This window comes from Lygodium microphyllum, chromosome 2 (assembly GCF_053477565.2).
Source record: "Lygodium microphyllum isolate KBCC chromosome 2, Lygodium_microphyllum_v1.1.10, whole genome shotgun sequence".
Classification (NCBI taxonomy): Eukaryota; Viridiplantae; Streptophyta; class Polypodiopsida; order Schizaeales; family Lygodiaceae; genus Lygodium; species Lygodium microphyllum.
Window position 1 is genome coordinate 122,985,588 of NC_141136.1, and position 17,531 is coordinate 123,003,118.

Here is a 17,531-nt window from a genome sequence, read left to right on the forward strand (position 1 = left end):
AAACAGGGTAGCCACACTTGGCATTGACATTTGATGCTTATACTCTACTCCGGTTACCTTGTTTGATGCCCGTATGCGATCTACATGATGCTTAATGTCTTGGGAATGTATGCATTCGATTTGCCCATGATTTGGCATTGTTTTTGGGCTGGAAATTGACAGTTTTGGACTGTTTAGAGCTGCTGTATATGAGCGGGCCTACCCGATTTCAAATCAGTCCACAACTTACTCTACACATACCCGATAACAATGCTTACAGGCAATGCTAATAAGTGTCCACTCAAATGTGCTGGGGCATTGCCCTTTTGTTCATACCTTTTTAAAGATTTTGCTTTGGATTAAGAAAAAGAAAATTTAGGCAAAAAATGATCTCAAGATGAACTAAATCAGCTCCTAACTCAATAAAACTAGGGCTAATTTTAGAATGAGGATTGATTATGCCATCGTACCATCTTAAAGTGTATGCACTTATGGGCAATGCTAACAAAACATTTGCTAAGGGTGAGGGGATATCATGCTAGCTCATTAATGTCTAAGAAGCGTATCTTGCCCCACGTGCCCATCGTGCTTGCTTCATGGCTTTGTGTACACACATGTGCGCATGTGCAAAAAGCTGCATAGGCATGTGAGTGGGAGAGCTGCATAAGCAAGAGAGTTAAAAGGGCAAGCGAGAGGAGCTTCGCTGAGAGAGAGAGAGAGAGAGAGAGAGAGAGAGAGAGAGAGAGAGAGAGAGAGAGAGAGAGAGAGAGAGAGAGAGAGAGTTGTGCCACATAAGCTCAAAAGCTGGTTCTTTGGTGTAGGAATCAATTAGATATATAGACTAGTGTTCCACGCGCACGCTTCGCACGTACAGAATGCTAGACCGCTTCACGACACCTTCGCTGCCTTGAAGTGGCAAGCGAAGTTGCCGTGGCAACTTCGCTCAACAATCCATTTCTCATCTTTCTCTCTTCTCTTTTTCCTCTCTCTCTCTCTCTCTCTCCCCAAATTCCCTAGTAAGATGATGGATGGTTGATAGTTGCTGAAATTCGAAGGAACACGCATGATGATTGGGTTGGTGGTTATTGAAATTCCAAAGCTTGTTCCTTCATCGTGGGAGATGCTATCATTGATCATTGTGTGTGGAAAGCCTTGAGGAAAGGAGTCAAGAAGAAAGAAGAATTAAATCTTATCGCATTTGTTAGAGGTCTAGAATATCCTGTGCACAATGCGCACCAGTCACCACCTCACGCCGTTTATGTGGGATCTCACGGGAATCAACTATGAGGCCAGAGAAAAAGGGATCTAAAATTCCGAAAAAAACAAAAAATAAAATACGGGTGGGCCCTGCGCAAAGACCACGCGCCCTGAAGGTGCGGTTGGCGAATGATGGCCCGCCACGTGGAGGGAGGCAAGACATTTATTGGGCGGGGGGGGGGGGGGGACGGGGGGGGACGTATTGGTCGTGTGCTCCAATGGTATTTGCTGGCATTCTGTTTTGCTGCTGTGGTTTCGGGAAGACGACGCACACACAAGTTGCAGGCAGGCAGAGATGTAGAGGTAGAGGCAGAGGCAGCCAGGAATGCGATGGCACGCTCGTGTTCTCTCAGACATCTTTAAGAGCTTTGACGATGCGCTCTCCTCATCATCCGTCCATAGCTGTATACAGTAATCGCCTAGTATTTTGCCGCCCCGGCCTGCATTGAGCCTCTCCTTGCCGTCCCCGGTTTCTTGCAGAATCAGGTTGCTCGGCGTCTTTCTCTGTCGCAAATCAGCTCGCTCTTCGCCTCGCTTTGGTCCAATCAGAACTTTAGTTGCCTGCGTCCATAACCATAACCTCCTTCTTCAGCAGTAAGTTTAGGGTTTCCCCACAGGCTGCAATTCATGATAGCATTCAGCATGGTGCCATGGGGTGTGGATTCAGATACCGGCCCTGCTCCTGCTGAGAAAGCCATGTCTTTCATATCTAAGAGCTGGCTCGATGTGCGGAAGAGCGCAGATGAAGACATCAAGAGAATGAGAGCTCGGGCAAAGTCATTCACTGACCTTGCCAACTCTTTTGACAGAGAGCTCGAGAATTTCAGGAAAGCTTCCCTCAAGCTTGGAGCGGATAGCAGCAGCTCACACAGCTTGTTTGGTTCTTTCAAAGATAGCACTGCTCTCAACATGTCGCACTTCGAGGACCTCGAGTTTTTGAAGAAACTGAAGCCTTTATCTCAATTTAGACGATCCCATTCAAACCCGAATTTCGGCAATCAGCAGAACCGATTAGGGGGCAGGGGAGGGGCTGCAATTTCGAGGCCTGACTTGTCTATTCTCCAGCATGCCCTTGTGCCACGCGTTAATGATGAAGACTTATTTTTGAAAACCCCTTCTGATACTGATTCCTTAAAATCACAGAGAGCATTGAGGAATCGACGATTGATGGTAAAAGATTGGCAAGGCAAGAGAAGTACAAGGAAAACAAGGTCTTCTGCTGATGAGTGGGAGCCATTGAGGCGAGTGAGAGAGAGCTTGAAAGACTTGGAGGTTACTGCTGCCACAAGTAAAACGCCTTCAGAGTTTTTCGACAATCTGAAGAAGACACAACTTTTGGAAAATGTCAAGAAAACATTGGTAAACACCTATAATTCTGTCCTCTGAGATGGATTTTAGTTGTTTTGTGTAACTGATTGAGATGCTCTGGCTACATAACAGCAGCCCCTCCCCCAAATCCCTCTGACCCCCACCCTGCCTGGCACCTCTCTCCTCTTTTCTCCCTTCTTTGTTTTGTTTTTCACGATACAATACCATCCAATTTACGGCATCTGACTTTTTGTTGGTTGTTCTCTATTTCAGGGACTTACACAATCAATGTCTTGTGAGGGAAAGGTGCGTATCTTGCCATTTATTTCCCTGAAGTGTCTGTCTTTGATGTTCACAAGCTCCAAGTTGTGTTCTGGCTTATCTAGATAATTGCTAAATCCTTTTGAAAAGTGTACAACATAGATCTGCTGTGCTATTTTTTGACAATCAAACAGAAAATAAGCCTGAAAGCGTTACACAAGGTGGAAAACGACAAAGTACTTGGCAATTCTTGTCATGCAAGCAGTTGCGCACAGGGTCAGGTACCTTTTAGCAGACAGTTCTCCAACACTTCAAGTGAAGGTAGGCAATTATGAATCTCTGTGGAGATTGGCTGCCCTGTGGCTATTACCCAGAAAGGACAATAAACCTGTGTGGTTGGCCTATGACTAGCACTCGGAACTTCACTCAGAAAGTGTAAGAAACCAGGAGGATGATGATAACAGATTGGTTGGCTGATGTGCCCAATAAATTAGGCTTAATGGCGTCCCTAATGTTTGCTTATTACTCTAGCAGTTGCACTATTCAGTTGAATGCAAGTGGACAAGTAGGCCGTTTATTTACAACTTAAATCAAGGGAACCAAATACATTTTGTAGGCTTCCGTGGCTGATGGAAACATAGGCACAAAGAAGTGTGAATGGTGAAAGGAATAGACACAAGACAATGGAAAGCAAGGCTCCTAGGTGTTGAACACCAAGTGTAAAATACGGAAGACTGAACTGAAGCACGTGCAGCTGAGGTATTCTTTAAATAAACCTTGAGAAAGGAAATAGCTGCCTTGGATCTAAGGCAAAAAGTGGATGACCTCCAAGAGGACCAAGCTGGCCTGGCCTAGAATGTGATAGGAGGCAAGATCAAATGTTTAAACTTTGGTGCACATTCCCCACTATATGGAATTGGACATTGATTCTCAACACCCCTCTTAGTGACATAGCGTGGAAGAATGAATGAGTTGAGGGGCTACAAAATGACACATGTATAATGAGACGCGAGGCAAACATGGCCCCTCTCTGAACAAAGAATAATGCATCAAGGATGTCCAACTTAGACTCGATACAAAATGTAATATACTTCCAAGACTATCGAAAAATAATGCCTCAGTGAAGTCACCTATTGAAAATGTTTGGGATTGAGCTAGGACAATGGCACTTGAGCTGTTCTAGTAAATGTCAATAAGTTGGTCTTGGGATTGTATATATGCTTGATGAAGCTTGGTACTGATCTTGGGTACTTAGACCTCGAATCTTGAAGCTGCAAAAATTTTAGACCTCGATTAGGATAGTAGGGAGATCCTCAAACATTAGGGTTAGATGGAATAGGAAGAATTGTTCAAAGTGGTTAGAAAGTTGGCTGTTAGAAAATTTGGAACTTGCAAAAGGAGCAAGAAAATATCATCTGGAATTGTGAGAGTTTTGTCCAGGACTAGTGGGCCTACTCAAGGACTTGGATGACTCTTGAGAAACCTAGGTGTCACTTTTGTAATGGAAAGTATCCCCTTTGACGTATGAATCCCTCCTTGTGAGAGTGAAATGGTCTCCAAGAAATGTCTCCAATGGCAAGTCTCGAAAGAAGGGAGGTTAGCAAGGAAGCATTGGGATGTGAAATTTGTGAAATGCTTTAATTTTTCTAGTAACATTTGATTAATATAATAATAATATATGCAAGGTTGTAAGATACATGTGATGTACATGGTAGTTTTTCATGGTAACAGGCCAAAGACCTTGAGGATTGGTGGGTGTCAAAGGCAAAAGTTTGACAAGTTATGCTAGTTGGGCTTTGGTTGTCAGAAAGTTGATTGACCATTAAGTATCAATGGTGATACTAGGGACTTGGCATTGATTAATTAATGAATCCCAGTCAAAGGGTCAATTGAGGTTGGAGACTACTCCAAGTTGCAAATGGTTTAGCCAATTTAATTTTGGATAGACACATTTAATTTTAGTTCGGATTAGAAGGTCACATGAATGGCTTGAAGATCATGGCATAGATCTTGTCTTTGGAAATTGTCCACCTAATATTCCATCGGCTAGAGTTAGTGTAGCTCAATTGAACAAGCTGTTAAAAAAAAAGGGCTAATTCAACCCAGCTCATCTCCGTTTTGTTCTCCACTGCTTTTGGTGTAGAAAAAGGATGGTTCATGGCGTATGTGAATTGACTATTGTGCTTTGAATAAAACCACGACAAAGAATTGGTTTTCGATTTCTTAGATTGATGATGCTATGGATAGATTGCAGGGGGCAACCAATTTGAGCTGTATAGATGTGAAAAGTGGGTATCACAGATTGGAGGATATGCCTAAGACAACTTTCCAGATATCTTTTGGGTTGTATGAGTTTCTTGTCATGCTTTTCGGACTTACGAATGCTCTTGTTAGTTTTGCATTAGTTATTGATCAGTTTTTGCACTTAGTTTATGATCAGCTTGGGATCACATTTGTAGTAGTTTGTGACCATTTTTTAGATCGGTTTATGATGACATAATGCTCACTTTTCAATGGTTTACAGTTGGTTTCATGGACAGTAGCATGCTAGTGAATGCCATTGACAGTTTTAGCCATAGTTTATATTGAGTTGATGCTTTACCATGCTTGTAATGTCAAGACAGTTAAGAAGCATGAGTTATGGATGCATCTAATGGGTTTCTAGTAATAGTTGTGGATTGATTTTCAGTTTTGTGTTATGTTTTTGCTAGTTGAAAGATTTCGGCAAGTTTTGGGCCATATGCCATGCTTAGACGGTAGTGGCCGATGTTGTGATTGTGATGCCTTATGGAAATTTCAATGCAGTACACTTTTTCTTTGGCACAATGTAGTGCAATTGAGGACGATTGCAAGGATTTCAAGGGGGAGGTTTGTTACGGGGACATGAAATTTGTGAAATGCTTTAATTTTGCTAGTAACATTTGATTAATTTAATAAGAAAATGTGCAAGGTTGTAAGGTATATGTGATGCACATGGGAGTTATTTCATGATAACTGTTCAAGTATCTCAAGGAGTCAGTGAGTGCAAAGGCAAAAGTTATGAAAAGTTATGCTAGCTGGGCTTTGGTTGTCAGTTGGTGCTAGTTTTGATCCTAGGATAGCTATCTGGCAAATAAATGTCGATGGTAGTGACACTAGGGACTAGCACTAATTAATTAATTAATACCAGTCTAAGGGTCATTTGAGGTTGGGAACCACTTCAGGTTGCAAATGGCCTAGGCAATGGATGGGCACATTTAATTTTGGGTAGGGTCAGAAGGGCTGCAATTAATTTTTAAAATTAATCAATTTTGAAAATTATTGGAAAATGAGATGAGAAGGTTGCCACTCGGCAAAAATATCCATGTAAGTGAGAAAAATGTTTTTGGGATTGGTAGAGGCTGATTTAGTATTTTTAGGCAGAGAGAGAGAGAGAGAGAGAGAGAGAGAGAGAGAGAGAGAGAGAGAGAGAGAGAGAGAGAGAGAGAGAGAGTTGGTTATTCGGTTATGGATATGCCGGAAAGCCGGGTGTGGAACTCCTTTGCTTTGCACGTACTTAAGCAAGATCTTTGGTCGTGGCTTCACCCTTCTGTTTCTGGTTTTACTTTTCATTCAGCACAATATGCCACTACTTGGTCGCGGTTGGACAGAATGTATATCATGCAGGGGGATGATTTTCTTCCTGAGATACTGGAAATGAAGGTCTTGCAGCAATATGCGTTGTCGGATCATTTCCCCCTCCAGCTTGAGATGCGGACACAATCTATTGCACCTTTTATGCAGTTGCTGGATAAGCTCCCTTTACGCTTCAACTCCTCTTATTTGAAGCATCCAATTTTTCAGGGTTATATGCAGCAATTGCTTGAGAGGTTCCTGTTGGACTTCGCCTCTGAGGGCTTAGCTTCGTTTGCACGCCTACTCTCTAATGTGCAGCGGGTTGCTCGGCAGTATGGGATTCATAATGCCTCCCTTTGTCGCCGACGTCGACATGCAGCAGAGGACTTATTGGCCTTGGTCCGTTCCTTGCTCCTGGACTCCCCAGATGATGATTTTCTGCTGTCACTGGAGCGGCGTTTGGCCCATCTCATTGAAGTATTTAGCTTGAAATCTTACCAGCAGGCCAAGCTGCATACCTTGACTGACACATTGCAAGATAGCGCTTGCCAGTCTCACAAGTTCTTTCGCGCCTTGCATGCTTCTCCGGCTCGCGAAAATATGACTCGGCTCGAGGATTCGGAAGGTCGCATGGTCACTGATCCGCAGACCATTATCTATATGTGCAGAAATTATTTTATGGATCTTTTTGGTTCTTCTCCCTTGCCTTCTAGCCAGGTTACGCATGCCCGCTCGGTCTTCTATCATCTGGTCCGCTAGCAGGTTCCATTTGATATGTAAGCCACTTTGGAGGCGGATATTTGCGAAGATGAGGTTATGGATGTTTTGTTGCACTTGCCTAAGGATAAAAGTCCTGGTTGGGATGGTCTCACAAATGAATTTTTTGAGCACTTGGCCACGCAGTTGGTCACGCCATTGGTGGTCATGTTTCAGCAGGTTTGGGAAACAGGGGTCATGCCTTCTTCATGTAAAGAAGGCCTTATCAAACTGATTCCCAAGGTCCCTTCGCCGTCAAAGTTGCGACACTGGAGACCAATTTCGTTGATGGGTGCAATGTATAAAATCTTTTCCAAAGTGCTGGCAAATCGGCTTCACAAGCACCTTCCAGCTATTGTGCACCCTCTCCAATATGGTTTCATTAAGGGCCGCAACATTTTGCATAATATCTTAAATGTGCAAATGGCTATTGACTATGCGCGGCACTCCAATCAGCAAGTGGTCTTGATTCAATTGGACCTGGAAAAGGCGTTTGACTGTGTGGACTGGTCTTTTCTTGCAGATCTTATGTCTGCTATGGGCTTTGGTACCCGGATGTCCCGATTGATCTATACCATTAGTACTGAGGCTTCTTCAAGAGTTATGCTTAATGGTGGGGTTACAGAGCCATTTGTCCTTGCACGCTCGGTCCGACAGGGTTGCCCTTTGAGTCCTCTCTTCTTTGCCTTGGCGACTCACCTGGTCCTTTCAATGTTATCCTCCATGGCGGCTTCTGCCCAGTTGGCAGGGTTATCTCTTCCTTTGGGGCAGCACTTCATTAGCCAATCTTTGGCTGATGACTCCTTTATGATTTTGCAGGCGGACAGGGATAACATTCGCAAGGCATTAGATGTTTGGACGCTCTTTGGTCAAGCCTCTGGTCTTCGCATCAATGCCTTTAAGTCAGCCATTCTCAGTTGCACGGAGCCTGATTTACAGTCATTAGGCTGGCAGGGCCAGGTGGTTTCCCGTGGCTCCATTGCCAGGCATCTTGGATACCCATTGGGGGTGGATGTACGGCCAAAGGACCTGCTGGAGTGGATTTCGCAAAAACTGGCCGCTAAGTTTATGTATTGGAAGTCGCAAGCCTGGCCGTTCCATGTCCGCCTCAAAGTGGCTCAGACAATTATGCTACCAATGCTGACGTATTTCCTGCCATTACTGCCATGGATGCCCACTACTTTGAAGGCTCTTACTCATCCCATTCGTTTCATGCTATGGAAGAAAGATTCACTGCAGGCAGGCATTTCCTGGATTTCATGGTCACATGCATGTACCCCTAAGCGCATGGGTGGTGGAGCTATTTTGGATGCAGAAACTCATATGCTGGCTCTTCGTTGGTCTCTTTTTCGTGCCATGTGTGTGGATCATCACCCGTGGACCATCATAGCCCGTTATTTTCTTGAGGACAGCGGGCTCCGCCAGGGTAACACACGGCTTCGGGCCTCATGGTGGCATGTCCTTAATGCTGACTCTCGATTTTCCAGTCCCTGGTCCTCTTTGTTACTGCACTTGGTTGGCTCTTGGAAAGTGGTGCTCCAAAAGGCCCGTTGGCATCCTGTAGGGGACCGCTTGCAGACTAATTCTTTTCAACTGGAATTGTTGGCAGTATCCAGATTACTCTCATGGGAAGATAAACATCAGCTCAGACCAAGATTTAACCGCATGGCCCATTTGGGTGTGATTTCGATTGCGGATGCTACCCTTTGCTACTCGCAATGTCCTCGCATCGTTTCGGACTGCGAGTAGACTTTTCAGGATCCCGCGCGGATACCGTGATTTATGGGGGAAGCTTTCGTAGGAACTGCAGGGTAGGCAACCCTTTCCTGCCCTGGCTATGGATCGCCCTTGGCAGGACTGGGACCTTGCAGGCCGGTTGAGTCTGGAAAAGGCCTCTACTAATCAGGTGTATCATCTTCTCATTAAAGATCACCAATGGCTGGGTGTGAAAGCTAATACTGTTTGGGGCCTGCGGAAATCACTGTCATGGTGGCAGGCAACACTGATGGCGGGATGGCAGAATAAGGCACCTTTCAAATGCAAGGTCTTTCTGTGGCGGGTGATGATTGGTGGTCTTCCTCTTGCCTCGGCCCTTTCCAAGCGTTGAATCTCGAATGGTAATTGTTTCTTCTGTACCACTACGGCAGAATCGGCCCGACATCGTTTTCTTTCTTGCCCGCTCGCCAAGAATATCTGGTCACTCTTGTCGCAAATTTGGTGCGCAGTGGTGGGGTCCTCACTACTCCTTTCGATTGGGTTTTTGTGCGCCCAAACTATCCCACACCGCCACCGTTACATATGCAGATCTTATTTCACTTTTTCAGATACTGGGGATGCTGGCACATTTGGACCACCCGAAATGCTTTTCTCTTTGATTCGGCCTCTAATGTACCGCGACATATTGCAAGCCTTAAAGGGCTCTTGCATTGGCAACTAGATCTCATCAGGCACTCTGACTTGCTCCCTCGGGAGGATTTGCATTCCTGGCATTTGGCAATTGCCTCTGGGTCCTTGCCATGATTGGTGTAACCTTTTTAGTATACTAGTCCGGGGATTTCCCACACGTTGGCCTAGGGCCCTCGTGTCTCTTGTACTCATGTAACAATGTAATCTTGTACTTTTTTTCGTAATTAATACAATTACCTTTTACGAAAAAAAAAGAGAGAGTTGGTTATTTTTCGTGTGCAAAAACTTGCATTTGCTGTAGGTGACGGCTGTTTGGGGCCTTCAAGAGGCAGGTGACAGTAGAAAGACACCCATTGGGGGCTGGCGATAGCAATGCTGAGCAGGCGGCAGTTTTTTGAGGCCTTGGGATAGGAGGCGATTGCGTTAAATGCAGGTTGGAGTAGGTAGCGGACTGGTTCCGGGGTTTTCTCATAAAGAATCTTTGATTTCTCTCTCGTCTTAGCATTCTCAATTCTAATGACTTAACGAGGACTTTGAGTGAATCTAAATACATGCAAGGACTTATCTTGAGTAGTACAAGTGTCCAAGCCGAAACATATAAAAAAGTAAACCATTAAAAAAAGTGATGTTTACGACTATTTTAAGAGAATTTTTGCAATTTTATTTGTGTTGGCTTGTTGATCAAGTCTGCTTGCTTCGTTTTGAGTACTTGGATGTCTCTATTTTGACTTTGTATGACAAAGTTATGGCCAAAACTAGTTGCAGCTACATGGCTTGTAAAAAAAACAAACTCAAGGAAAGCACTACAGTAAACAAGGAGAAGACTGGTTGATGCTTTTGGGATGCATGAAGAGGACCAATCAGACATGAATTAAACAAGCTTTGGGTATTATATTATATGGTTCAAGTTACATGATGAAATATGTAACCTGAATCAAGTATTAGATATATGGTTTTGATTGCGTGATGAAATATAAAACTTGAATCAATGAAAGTATAAGGGATTTGACTTCTACTTTTTGATTCTAAGTGTGTTTATCTTCATCTTCTCTTTATTCTCTTTGGAATTCTCACAGCCAAAGACTTGGTAAGTTGCATTCGTGCAAAAAACTTTTTGGATAGATGGTGCACAGTTAGGGATGGGTGCAGCAATAGACAATTCTCGAAGGAGCCTACGCAAGGGAAGGGGAACGAAGCCCGTAAGGCCCTCTCTTTTACCAAATTGCTACTAAAATGGCACTTGAAGAAGAATCCTCAACAAAGAGGGCGTGCTTGATGAAGACAATCCTGGTATCAAGTCTAGTAAGGCCATGAATAGAGTAGTGAAAAGGCCAAGTTCAAAACATATAGGACTTCCACAATGGAGCCTAGCGAATGGTCAGCAATAGCGGCAAAGTGCCAACACCACTAATAGATACCATTCAAATGTCACAAATAGTGACTATACCCTCTGATGGATGAAGGTCTTGCTACAAATCTCGTCGAGGAGTCCTATGACTCGAAGCACCATTGCGAACAAGCGAAGGCCTCTATGAAGACGAGATAACTCCTACATGTACGAGTGTGAAAGGGTTTGCCTACAAAACTAGTTCAATCAAGCTCAATATGAAAGAAGTTTTTATGATTGATGTTTAAGCCTTAGTGTTAAAGCTATTATAATCTCATCTAAATAAAATAGGTAGCCACTTAAACAAAATGGCGAGGAAAAGTGCAGATGAAGATAATGTACTCACTACTCAAGAACATCCTTTAGCTGTAGTCAATTTGATTTGTGGTACCTCAGACTACTCAAAAAATGCTAAGCAAGTTCTAATCTTTTCTCTCTTTGTTATATATTGAAGTAGATCCCTTGCTTGAAAGTAGGTCCTAAGCTTCTAATCTCTTCCCTCTTTGTTATAGACAAGCAGATCCCTTGCTTGAAAGTAGGCCCTATTTCCTTGCATATATCAATACATGAACCCAATCCTTTGTTGACTAATTCGAAAAACCAATTCTTTTGCCTTATGTCAAACCAATATTGGCTGTCCAATCACTTCAGAATGGTATGTCAACCACAAATCCGAGCCTCAATGGCTCCCTTACTTGAAGCACCTACTTGACTGAATTTACTCCAGTAGTTAATGGTTGGGTCGAGATATATTAGCTCAGAAAAATTGCTTCCAATAGCAACCAGAAGTTTACTCCTAAGTCTTTGATTGGTACTTCTCTACCATCCAAGCACCAATGTTTTGTACCATCACAAGTGATTCTATAAGTCAAATGTAGGACCTTAGGCATGTATTTTCACATCATACTTTCAAAGAAACAAACACATGCATGCATATACAAAGAGAAATAGGCATAACAATGTATATTTTAGTGTGTGAATGCTAAAGAACCCTCGCTGAAATTAGAAGCACAAAGCAACACATTGAAGAAAGCAAACCCAATAGCCAACACTAAAAACATGGGCAAGAGCAGGTCGAACAATAGCAAACGTTATAATGCAACACTGAATGTAGGAGTGATGTCACCATATTGTCTCAAACACCTCAATAGGCCAGATGGGAGTCCCCCTTGCTTCTCTACATCTTTCTCATAGGGCCCGTACTACAGGTCCTTCCACAATCACGATGGCTCCCTCTATTCAAGTGCCCATGCTTCCTTCTCTCGCCAAAGAAGGTCGATTTGATGATGTGAACTGCTCCCTTTGGTCCTACAAAATGAAGTGTATCCTTGACACCTTCAACTTGTGGGAGTTTGATACTACTACAGATCTCCCATTAAGTGGAGGATCCTCGCATTTGTTCTACAATGGACCAAGCAACCATTTGGGATTGGCTTAATTTTAGAGTGCAATCTTTTCTCTTTATGAGTTTGCAAGATTCGATACTTGTGCATGTGCATGGACTTTAGACCACAATGGAGGTGTGGACGAAGCGCTCTTCTCTCTACCATGAGAAGAGCTTTGCCCACCATATCACAATAGGGAAGAAACTCCAAATGCTTTCTATTAATGACCGCCTTCTATGCAGGATCACATCAACAAGTTGGACATGTAGGATGAGCTTGCATCCCTCAGTAGAACAATCTCATCGGAGAACATGGTAATGATGCTCATTACTCAGTTGCATCTCCCTAGTATGATGTCTTCTACACTAGCTTGCTCACCTCAAGGGTTTTAGAAATTCTTATATGGGAAGAGTGAGCTCTGCTTATTTTGGAGCATGAAGAGCAACTCATGGAGATTGCTACTATTGGATCCAGCCTTACTAAGGCTTTTGCAGGTTTGGGAGGGCCATCAAGGACAAGAAGGCCAAGAAGAAGCAGGTTAAACATTTGGACTCTTTCTTGGGCTCTAACAAATTCAAAGAAGCCTACATGCCCACATTGTGGGAAGAGCACTCATTCTGAGAAGTGTTGGAAAAAATACCCTCACCTTTGTCCAGGACTGAAGGATGGAGCTAAAACATATCAGCCCTCTACTTTTTTAATAGCTGGTACACGAGTTTGTGGTCCTTCACATCCATGAGATGGAGAAGCATTGCTCGGTGTCTATGATAGGATCCCCTCTGATGCCTAGTTGCTTCATCATCTATTGTGTTCTTGCAATCTTTGTAGATGTGGCCTCTATGCTTGTTGGGACAAATGCTGATATTGTGTTGCTTGTTTGTTGTTTGTGACCTTTGGAGATGTGGATGCTGGCTCCTTGCTTTTGACCTTGATGTAGTCCTGATGCATGTTCAGGTGTAGTTTCACCTGTTTCTTCCAGATGGTGTAGTTGTCCTCTGTGAGTCTGATGCTGAAGATGAACATGCATAGTGCCATGACTAACATGCTAGTTTTGTATCGCAAACAGAGAAAAATGAAACACAATTTCTGTGAAAATGTAGTTATCTGCTAAAAGTGCAGCTGTTTCTAGGTTGCAAATGGCTTTAGAGCGGGAGTTTCAGTGAAGGAAAGGTTGGCAAAGTTGACCAGGCCTTAGACTGCAAAAAAACAGCCATTGGCTGCTGTGATTTGCCTGTATAGACTCGGGAAGTCCTGGATGCTGCTGCACCAGCAAAGATGATCAGTTGTGAACACTTCTATTGCGAGAAACACAGATCTGGACTGCAAACACTTCCTGAACAGGAATTGTCCATCTTCATGGCAAGCTTTGAAGTGAAGTTGGGGTCTGTGGGTCTGATACCAGATGGAACTAGAGGTTTAAAGCGTGAACAGAAGAGAGCTCTAAAAGAGAGAAAAAGAAGCAGAATCACAGAAGTGAGTAAAACTAGGGTGTGAAATGTGTGTGCATGTCTGATTAGATACTGTTTTACTAGTCGCACTTGCTGGTCTGCAAGTCCTAAAACCAGGGACTAGAAAAATGTTCTCAATAGAATTTGGTTGCTTTTACAAAGTATGGTAATTCTTGTATTACCTTCTCTTATGGTATCCCCTTAGGAAATTTTTACCTGGCCCTTGGTCATATCAAGTTAAGTTTTCTAAGGAAATCCTTGTGTACAAGTGTTGCCAGCCAACAACCTGTGTATCATCTGCTGGTTTTGAACCAATTTTCACTGGTGCAATGAGTTCTCTAACATCTTACCCTAACAAGAGCCAACCAAAATCTGGAGTAGGGATTGTGTTGTTATCAACATCTTACCCTAACAAGAGCCAACCAAAGTCTGAAGTCCTACTCATGAGCAGCCAGTATGAAAATTTGTAGACCAAGTTATTTTTGGTGAACTTGTCTTTGTAGTACATGCAATCTCCCGGATCTTTTTTATAGCAATGAACAGTATGGTAGCAAATAATCTAGATAGCAAGAGAACTGTATATAGGAAGTGTTTCACAATGTAGTTCTTTTTCCAGTCATACATTTTTACTCTCTTCAGGATGTCTTACCAGTTGATTAAGGGTTGTGTTCAGAGTGCTGTACGTATGGCCTTAGATTCTAATGATTCTGTGGTCTCTTTTCAGGATGTTGCACCATTGGATATGACAGAACTCTTAGCTTACCTTGTGAGACAATCTGAGCCTTTACTGGATCAAATTGGTGTCAAGAAAGGTCTGTTCATAAGTTTTGGTTTGTGTGTATGTGAGCTGCTATTCACAGTTAGGTGGTGCTGCATGTTTTCTATATTTGTGCCTGTGCTTTTGCAGAAAAAAGCTTTTGTCAAAATGTAAACGCTTTAGATGTATCCTGGCTTTGTACTAGTTTCTTTGTTATTTCCCCCGTTTCAACATCTAATTTTGTTTTTCCACATACTCCCTCTCCCCTTAGGCTTCTTTGCCGGTCCGTTTTCCAAATGATATAGCCATATTTTGGTAAATGACTCGATTCATAAAAGGACACCATTTTAGTGGATCTATGTGGGTCTGCCTCGAAAACCTTTCATTAGCAACACTCTCAGTTCTACACTAGTCTGTTCCCTGGGATATTAAAGATCTATGAATTTGTGCTGCCAAATATTTTCAGTCTTGAAGGTATAGGTGCAGCAACTTGGTGATCTGGTGACCTGTCTTAGAAAAGTTACATGTCGATTCATGATGCCTAAATACTGAGTTCCACTGGATGTGCTGGCAGATGTTGCAGAAAAAGTGTGTGATATGCTGCAAAAGGGCAAACGGAAAGACCAGTGGCAGTGTTTACAAGCTCCTGCATGTGAGGCTCCTCTTGTAGCAGGAGAGACTGAAAAATGCAGTGATGAGCTAGAGTTGAGGATTGCCAGTGTGGTACAAAGTACAGGGTATCATTATAAAGGAGGTTTATGGGGGGAACATGGTACAAGGGAAAATGATCCTAACATTCGTAATGTTGCAATCGTAACAACGGCTAGTTTACCTTGGATGACTGGAACGGCTGTTAATCCGTTGTTTCGGGCGGCGTATTTGGCTAAAAATGGCAAACAAGCTGTGACTTTGTTGGTTCCTTGGCTGTGCAAGAATGAGCAAGGACTGGTCTATCCAAACAATCTGGTGTTTGAGTCTCCAGAAGAGCAAGAAACTTATATACGTGACTGGTTGGAAGCAAGAGTGGGCTTTAGACCAGATTTTAAGATGATATTTTACCCAGGAAAGGTACAGGTTCTTGAGTTTTAAATCATGTGTGCATAGTTTCAAATGAGCTGTTGCATCACATGGATGTGCAGATATGTAAGCCTGAGTCTTATATTACTTGTTTCAACTTCAGTTTTCCCAGGAAAAAAGGAGCATTTTGGCCGCAGGTGATATTTCCCGTTTTATCCCTGATAAAGAAGCAGATATTGCAGTGCTTGAGGAACCTGAGCATCTAAATTGGTACTATCATGGAAGGCGTTGGACTGATAAATTCAGACATGTTGTAGGAGTAGTGCATACAAACTATCTGGAGTATGTTAAAAGGGAAAAGAATGGTGCTTTTCAAGCCTTCCTGTTGGAGCACGTCAACAATTGGGTTACTAAAATATATTGCCATAAGGTCTGCACTGTGCAACCTATTCATTGGTCAAATAATGTATCTTAAAATATTAAGTATTCATTTCATTCAATGCAGGTTTTGCGACTATCTGCAGCCACACAAGAGCTTCCGAGATCAACTGTGTGCAATGTACACGGAGTCAGCCCGAAATTTCTAGAGATAGGGCAAAAGGTTGGAATGGATGGGTCTGGAAAATCAAATTTCTCTGGAGGTGCATATTTTTTAGGGAAGATGGTCTGGGGAAAAGGTTACAGGGAGCTGATTGATCTTCTAGGTAAACACAAAACAGAGCTCCAAAGTCTCAGCGTGGATGTTTATGGCAATGGTGAAGACTCTGCTGAAGTAAAAGCTGCGGCTGAAAAACTTGGTCTCAGTATCAACTTTCATCAAGGAAGAGATCATGCAGACACCTCTCTTCATGGGTAAATTCTGTTCCGTTTTCAACTATTGGGAGGTCTTTTCTTGAATGGTAGTTTCAATACGAACGGCATCTTGACTTTTTTATCTATTTTGTTTTGTTGTTTATGAGCAGCTATAAGGTTTTCATCAATCCGAGCATCAGTGATGTTGTGTGCACAACTACTGCAGAAGCACTTGCAATGGGGAAAATAGTGGTCTGTGCAGACCATCCTTCAAACGAGTTTTTCCGTTCATTTCCCAACTGTCTAATGTATAGAACGTCACATGAGTTTGTTGAGAAAGTGAACCAGGCCATGGCTGCAGATCCAGTACCTCTTTCTGCAGAGCAGCTATATCTTTTGTCCTGGGAGGCAGCAACAGATAGGTTCATCCAGTATGCTGAGCTAGATCAGGTTCCAAAGAAGGATATACCAGTGGTTGATGTGCTGCAGAAGAAGACAATGACACTGTCAATGTCATTGCCAAATCTGTCTGAACTTATCGATAACGGGCTTGCCTTTGCTCATTTCTGTGCATCTGGTAATGAGGCTGCAAGGCTGATATCAGGTGCCTTGCCTGGAACAATGAACTATACTTCACAACATAGCAAAGAGATGCATCTTCCCGCTCCAGCTGTGGAGAGCCCAGTGTATGGCTGGTAGCAATTTTCTGCACTTTCTTTGCTGCCTCCTTGCATTGAAAGATCCTGTAGAATATGAGACGGCTCTGTACAATATGAGGATTAATCTAGCTTGGTGCATCGACCATTGGTCACCAATTGTCTGGTAAGTGAATACTACTGTGTTCAAGGTCATTGATTTAGCAACCTTCACTACATCTGTTAAGTGGAGCTGTGAGGGTACATGAACAACAGTAGCAACCTTCACTACATCTGTTAAGTGGAGCTGTGAGGGTACATGAACAACAGTGATAGTCATTTTCTAGTGCTGACCTGAGAGTGGCAACCAGTTTTGTCTCTGTACAAGCACAGTTTGTCTGTAGATGCACAGTTTGTCTGTGTGGGGTATTGGACAACTTTCAATTCAGCGAAAATGAGAGATTTAGTGAATGGCAGTTGTCCCTGGGAGTCGCAAGAAATTTAGCTTATGCGAGGATGGTTGTGGATCAGAACTCCTGTATAATAGTT

The 17,531-nt window shown here is 43.1% G+C and overlaps 1 protein-coding gene across 1 annotated transcript; it reads left to right on the forward strand.

The window, feature by feature from the left end:
- The first annotated feature begins 1,444 nt into the window (after positions 1–1,444).
- On the forward strand, positions 1,445–17,158 carry DGD1 (UDP-Glycosyltransferase superfamily protein). Its single transcript, XM_087698066.1, has 7 exons — positions 1,445–2,595; positions 2,818–2,850; positions 14,506–14,593; positions 15,113–15,606; positions 15,719–15,985; positions 16,061–16,407; positions 16,518–17,158. The coding sequence occupies exons 1-7, from the start codon at positions 1,864–1,866 to the stop codon at positions 17,044–17,046; spliced, it is 2,490 nt and encodes an 829-aa protein (XP_087554192.1). The 5' UTR covers positions 1,445–1,863; the 3' UTR covers positions 17,047–17,158.
- Positions 17,159–17,531: the final 373 nt, after the last annotated feature.

Excerpts from the sequence above, each read along its gene's own strand:
- DGD1 (XM_087698066.1), top strand. The coding sequence starts at position 1,864 with ATGATAGCATTCAGCATGGTGCCATGGGGTGTGGATTCAGATACCGGC. Across the intron at positions 14,594-15,112 it reads TCAAATTGGTGTCAAGAAAG|ATGTTGCAGAAAAAGTGTGT; the intron begins GTCTGTTCATAA and ends ATGTGCTGGCAG. Across the intron at positions 15,986-16,060 it reads CTAAAATATATTGCCATAAG|GTTTTGCGACTATCTGCAGC; the intron begins GTCTGCACTGTG and ends CATTCAATGCAG.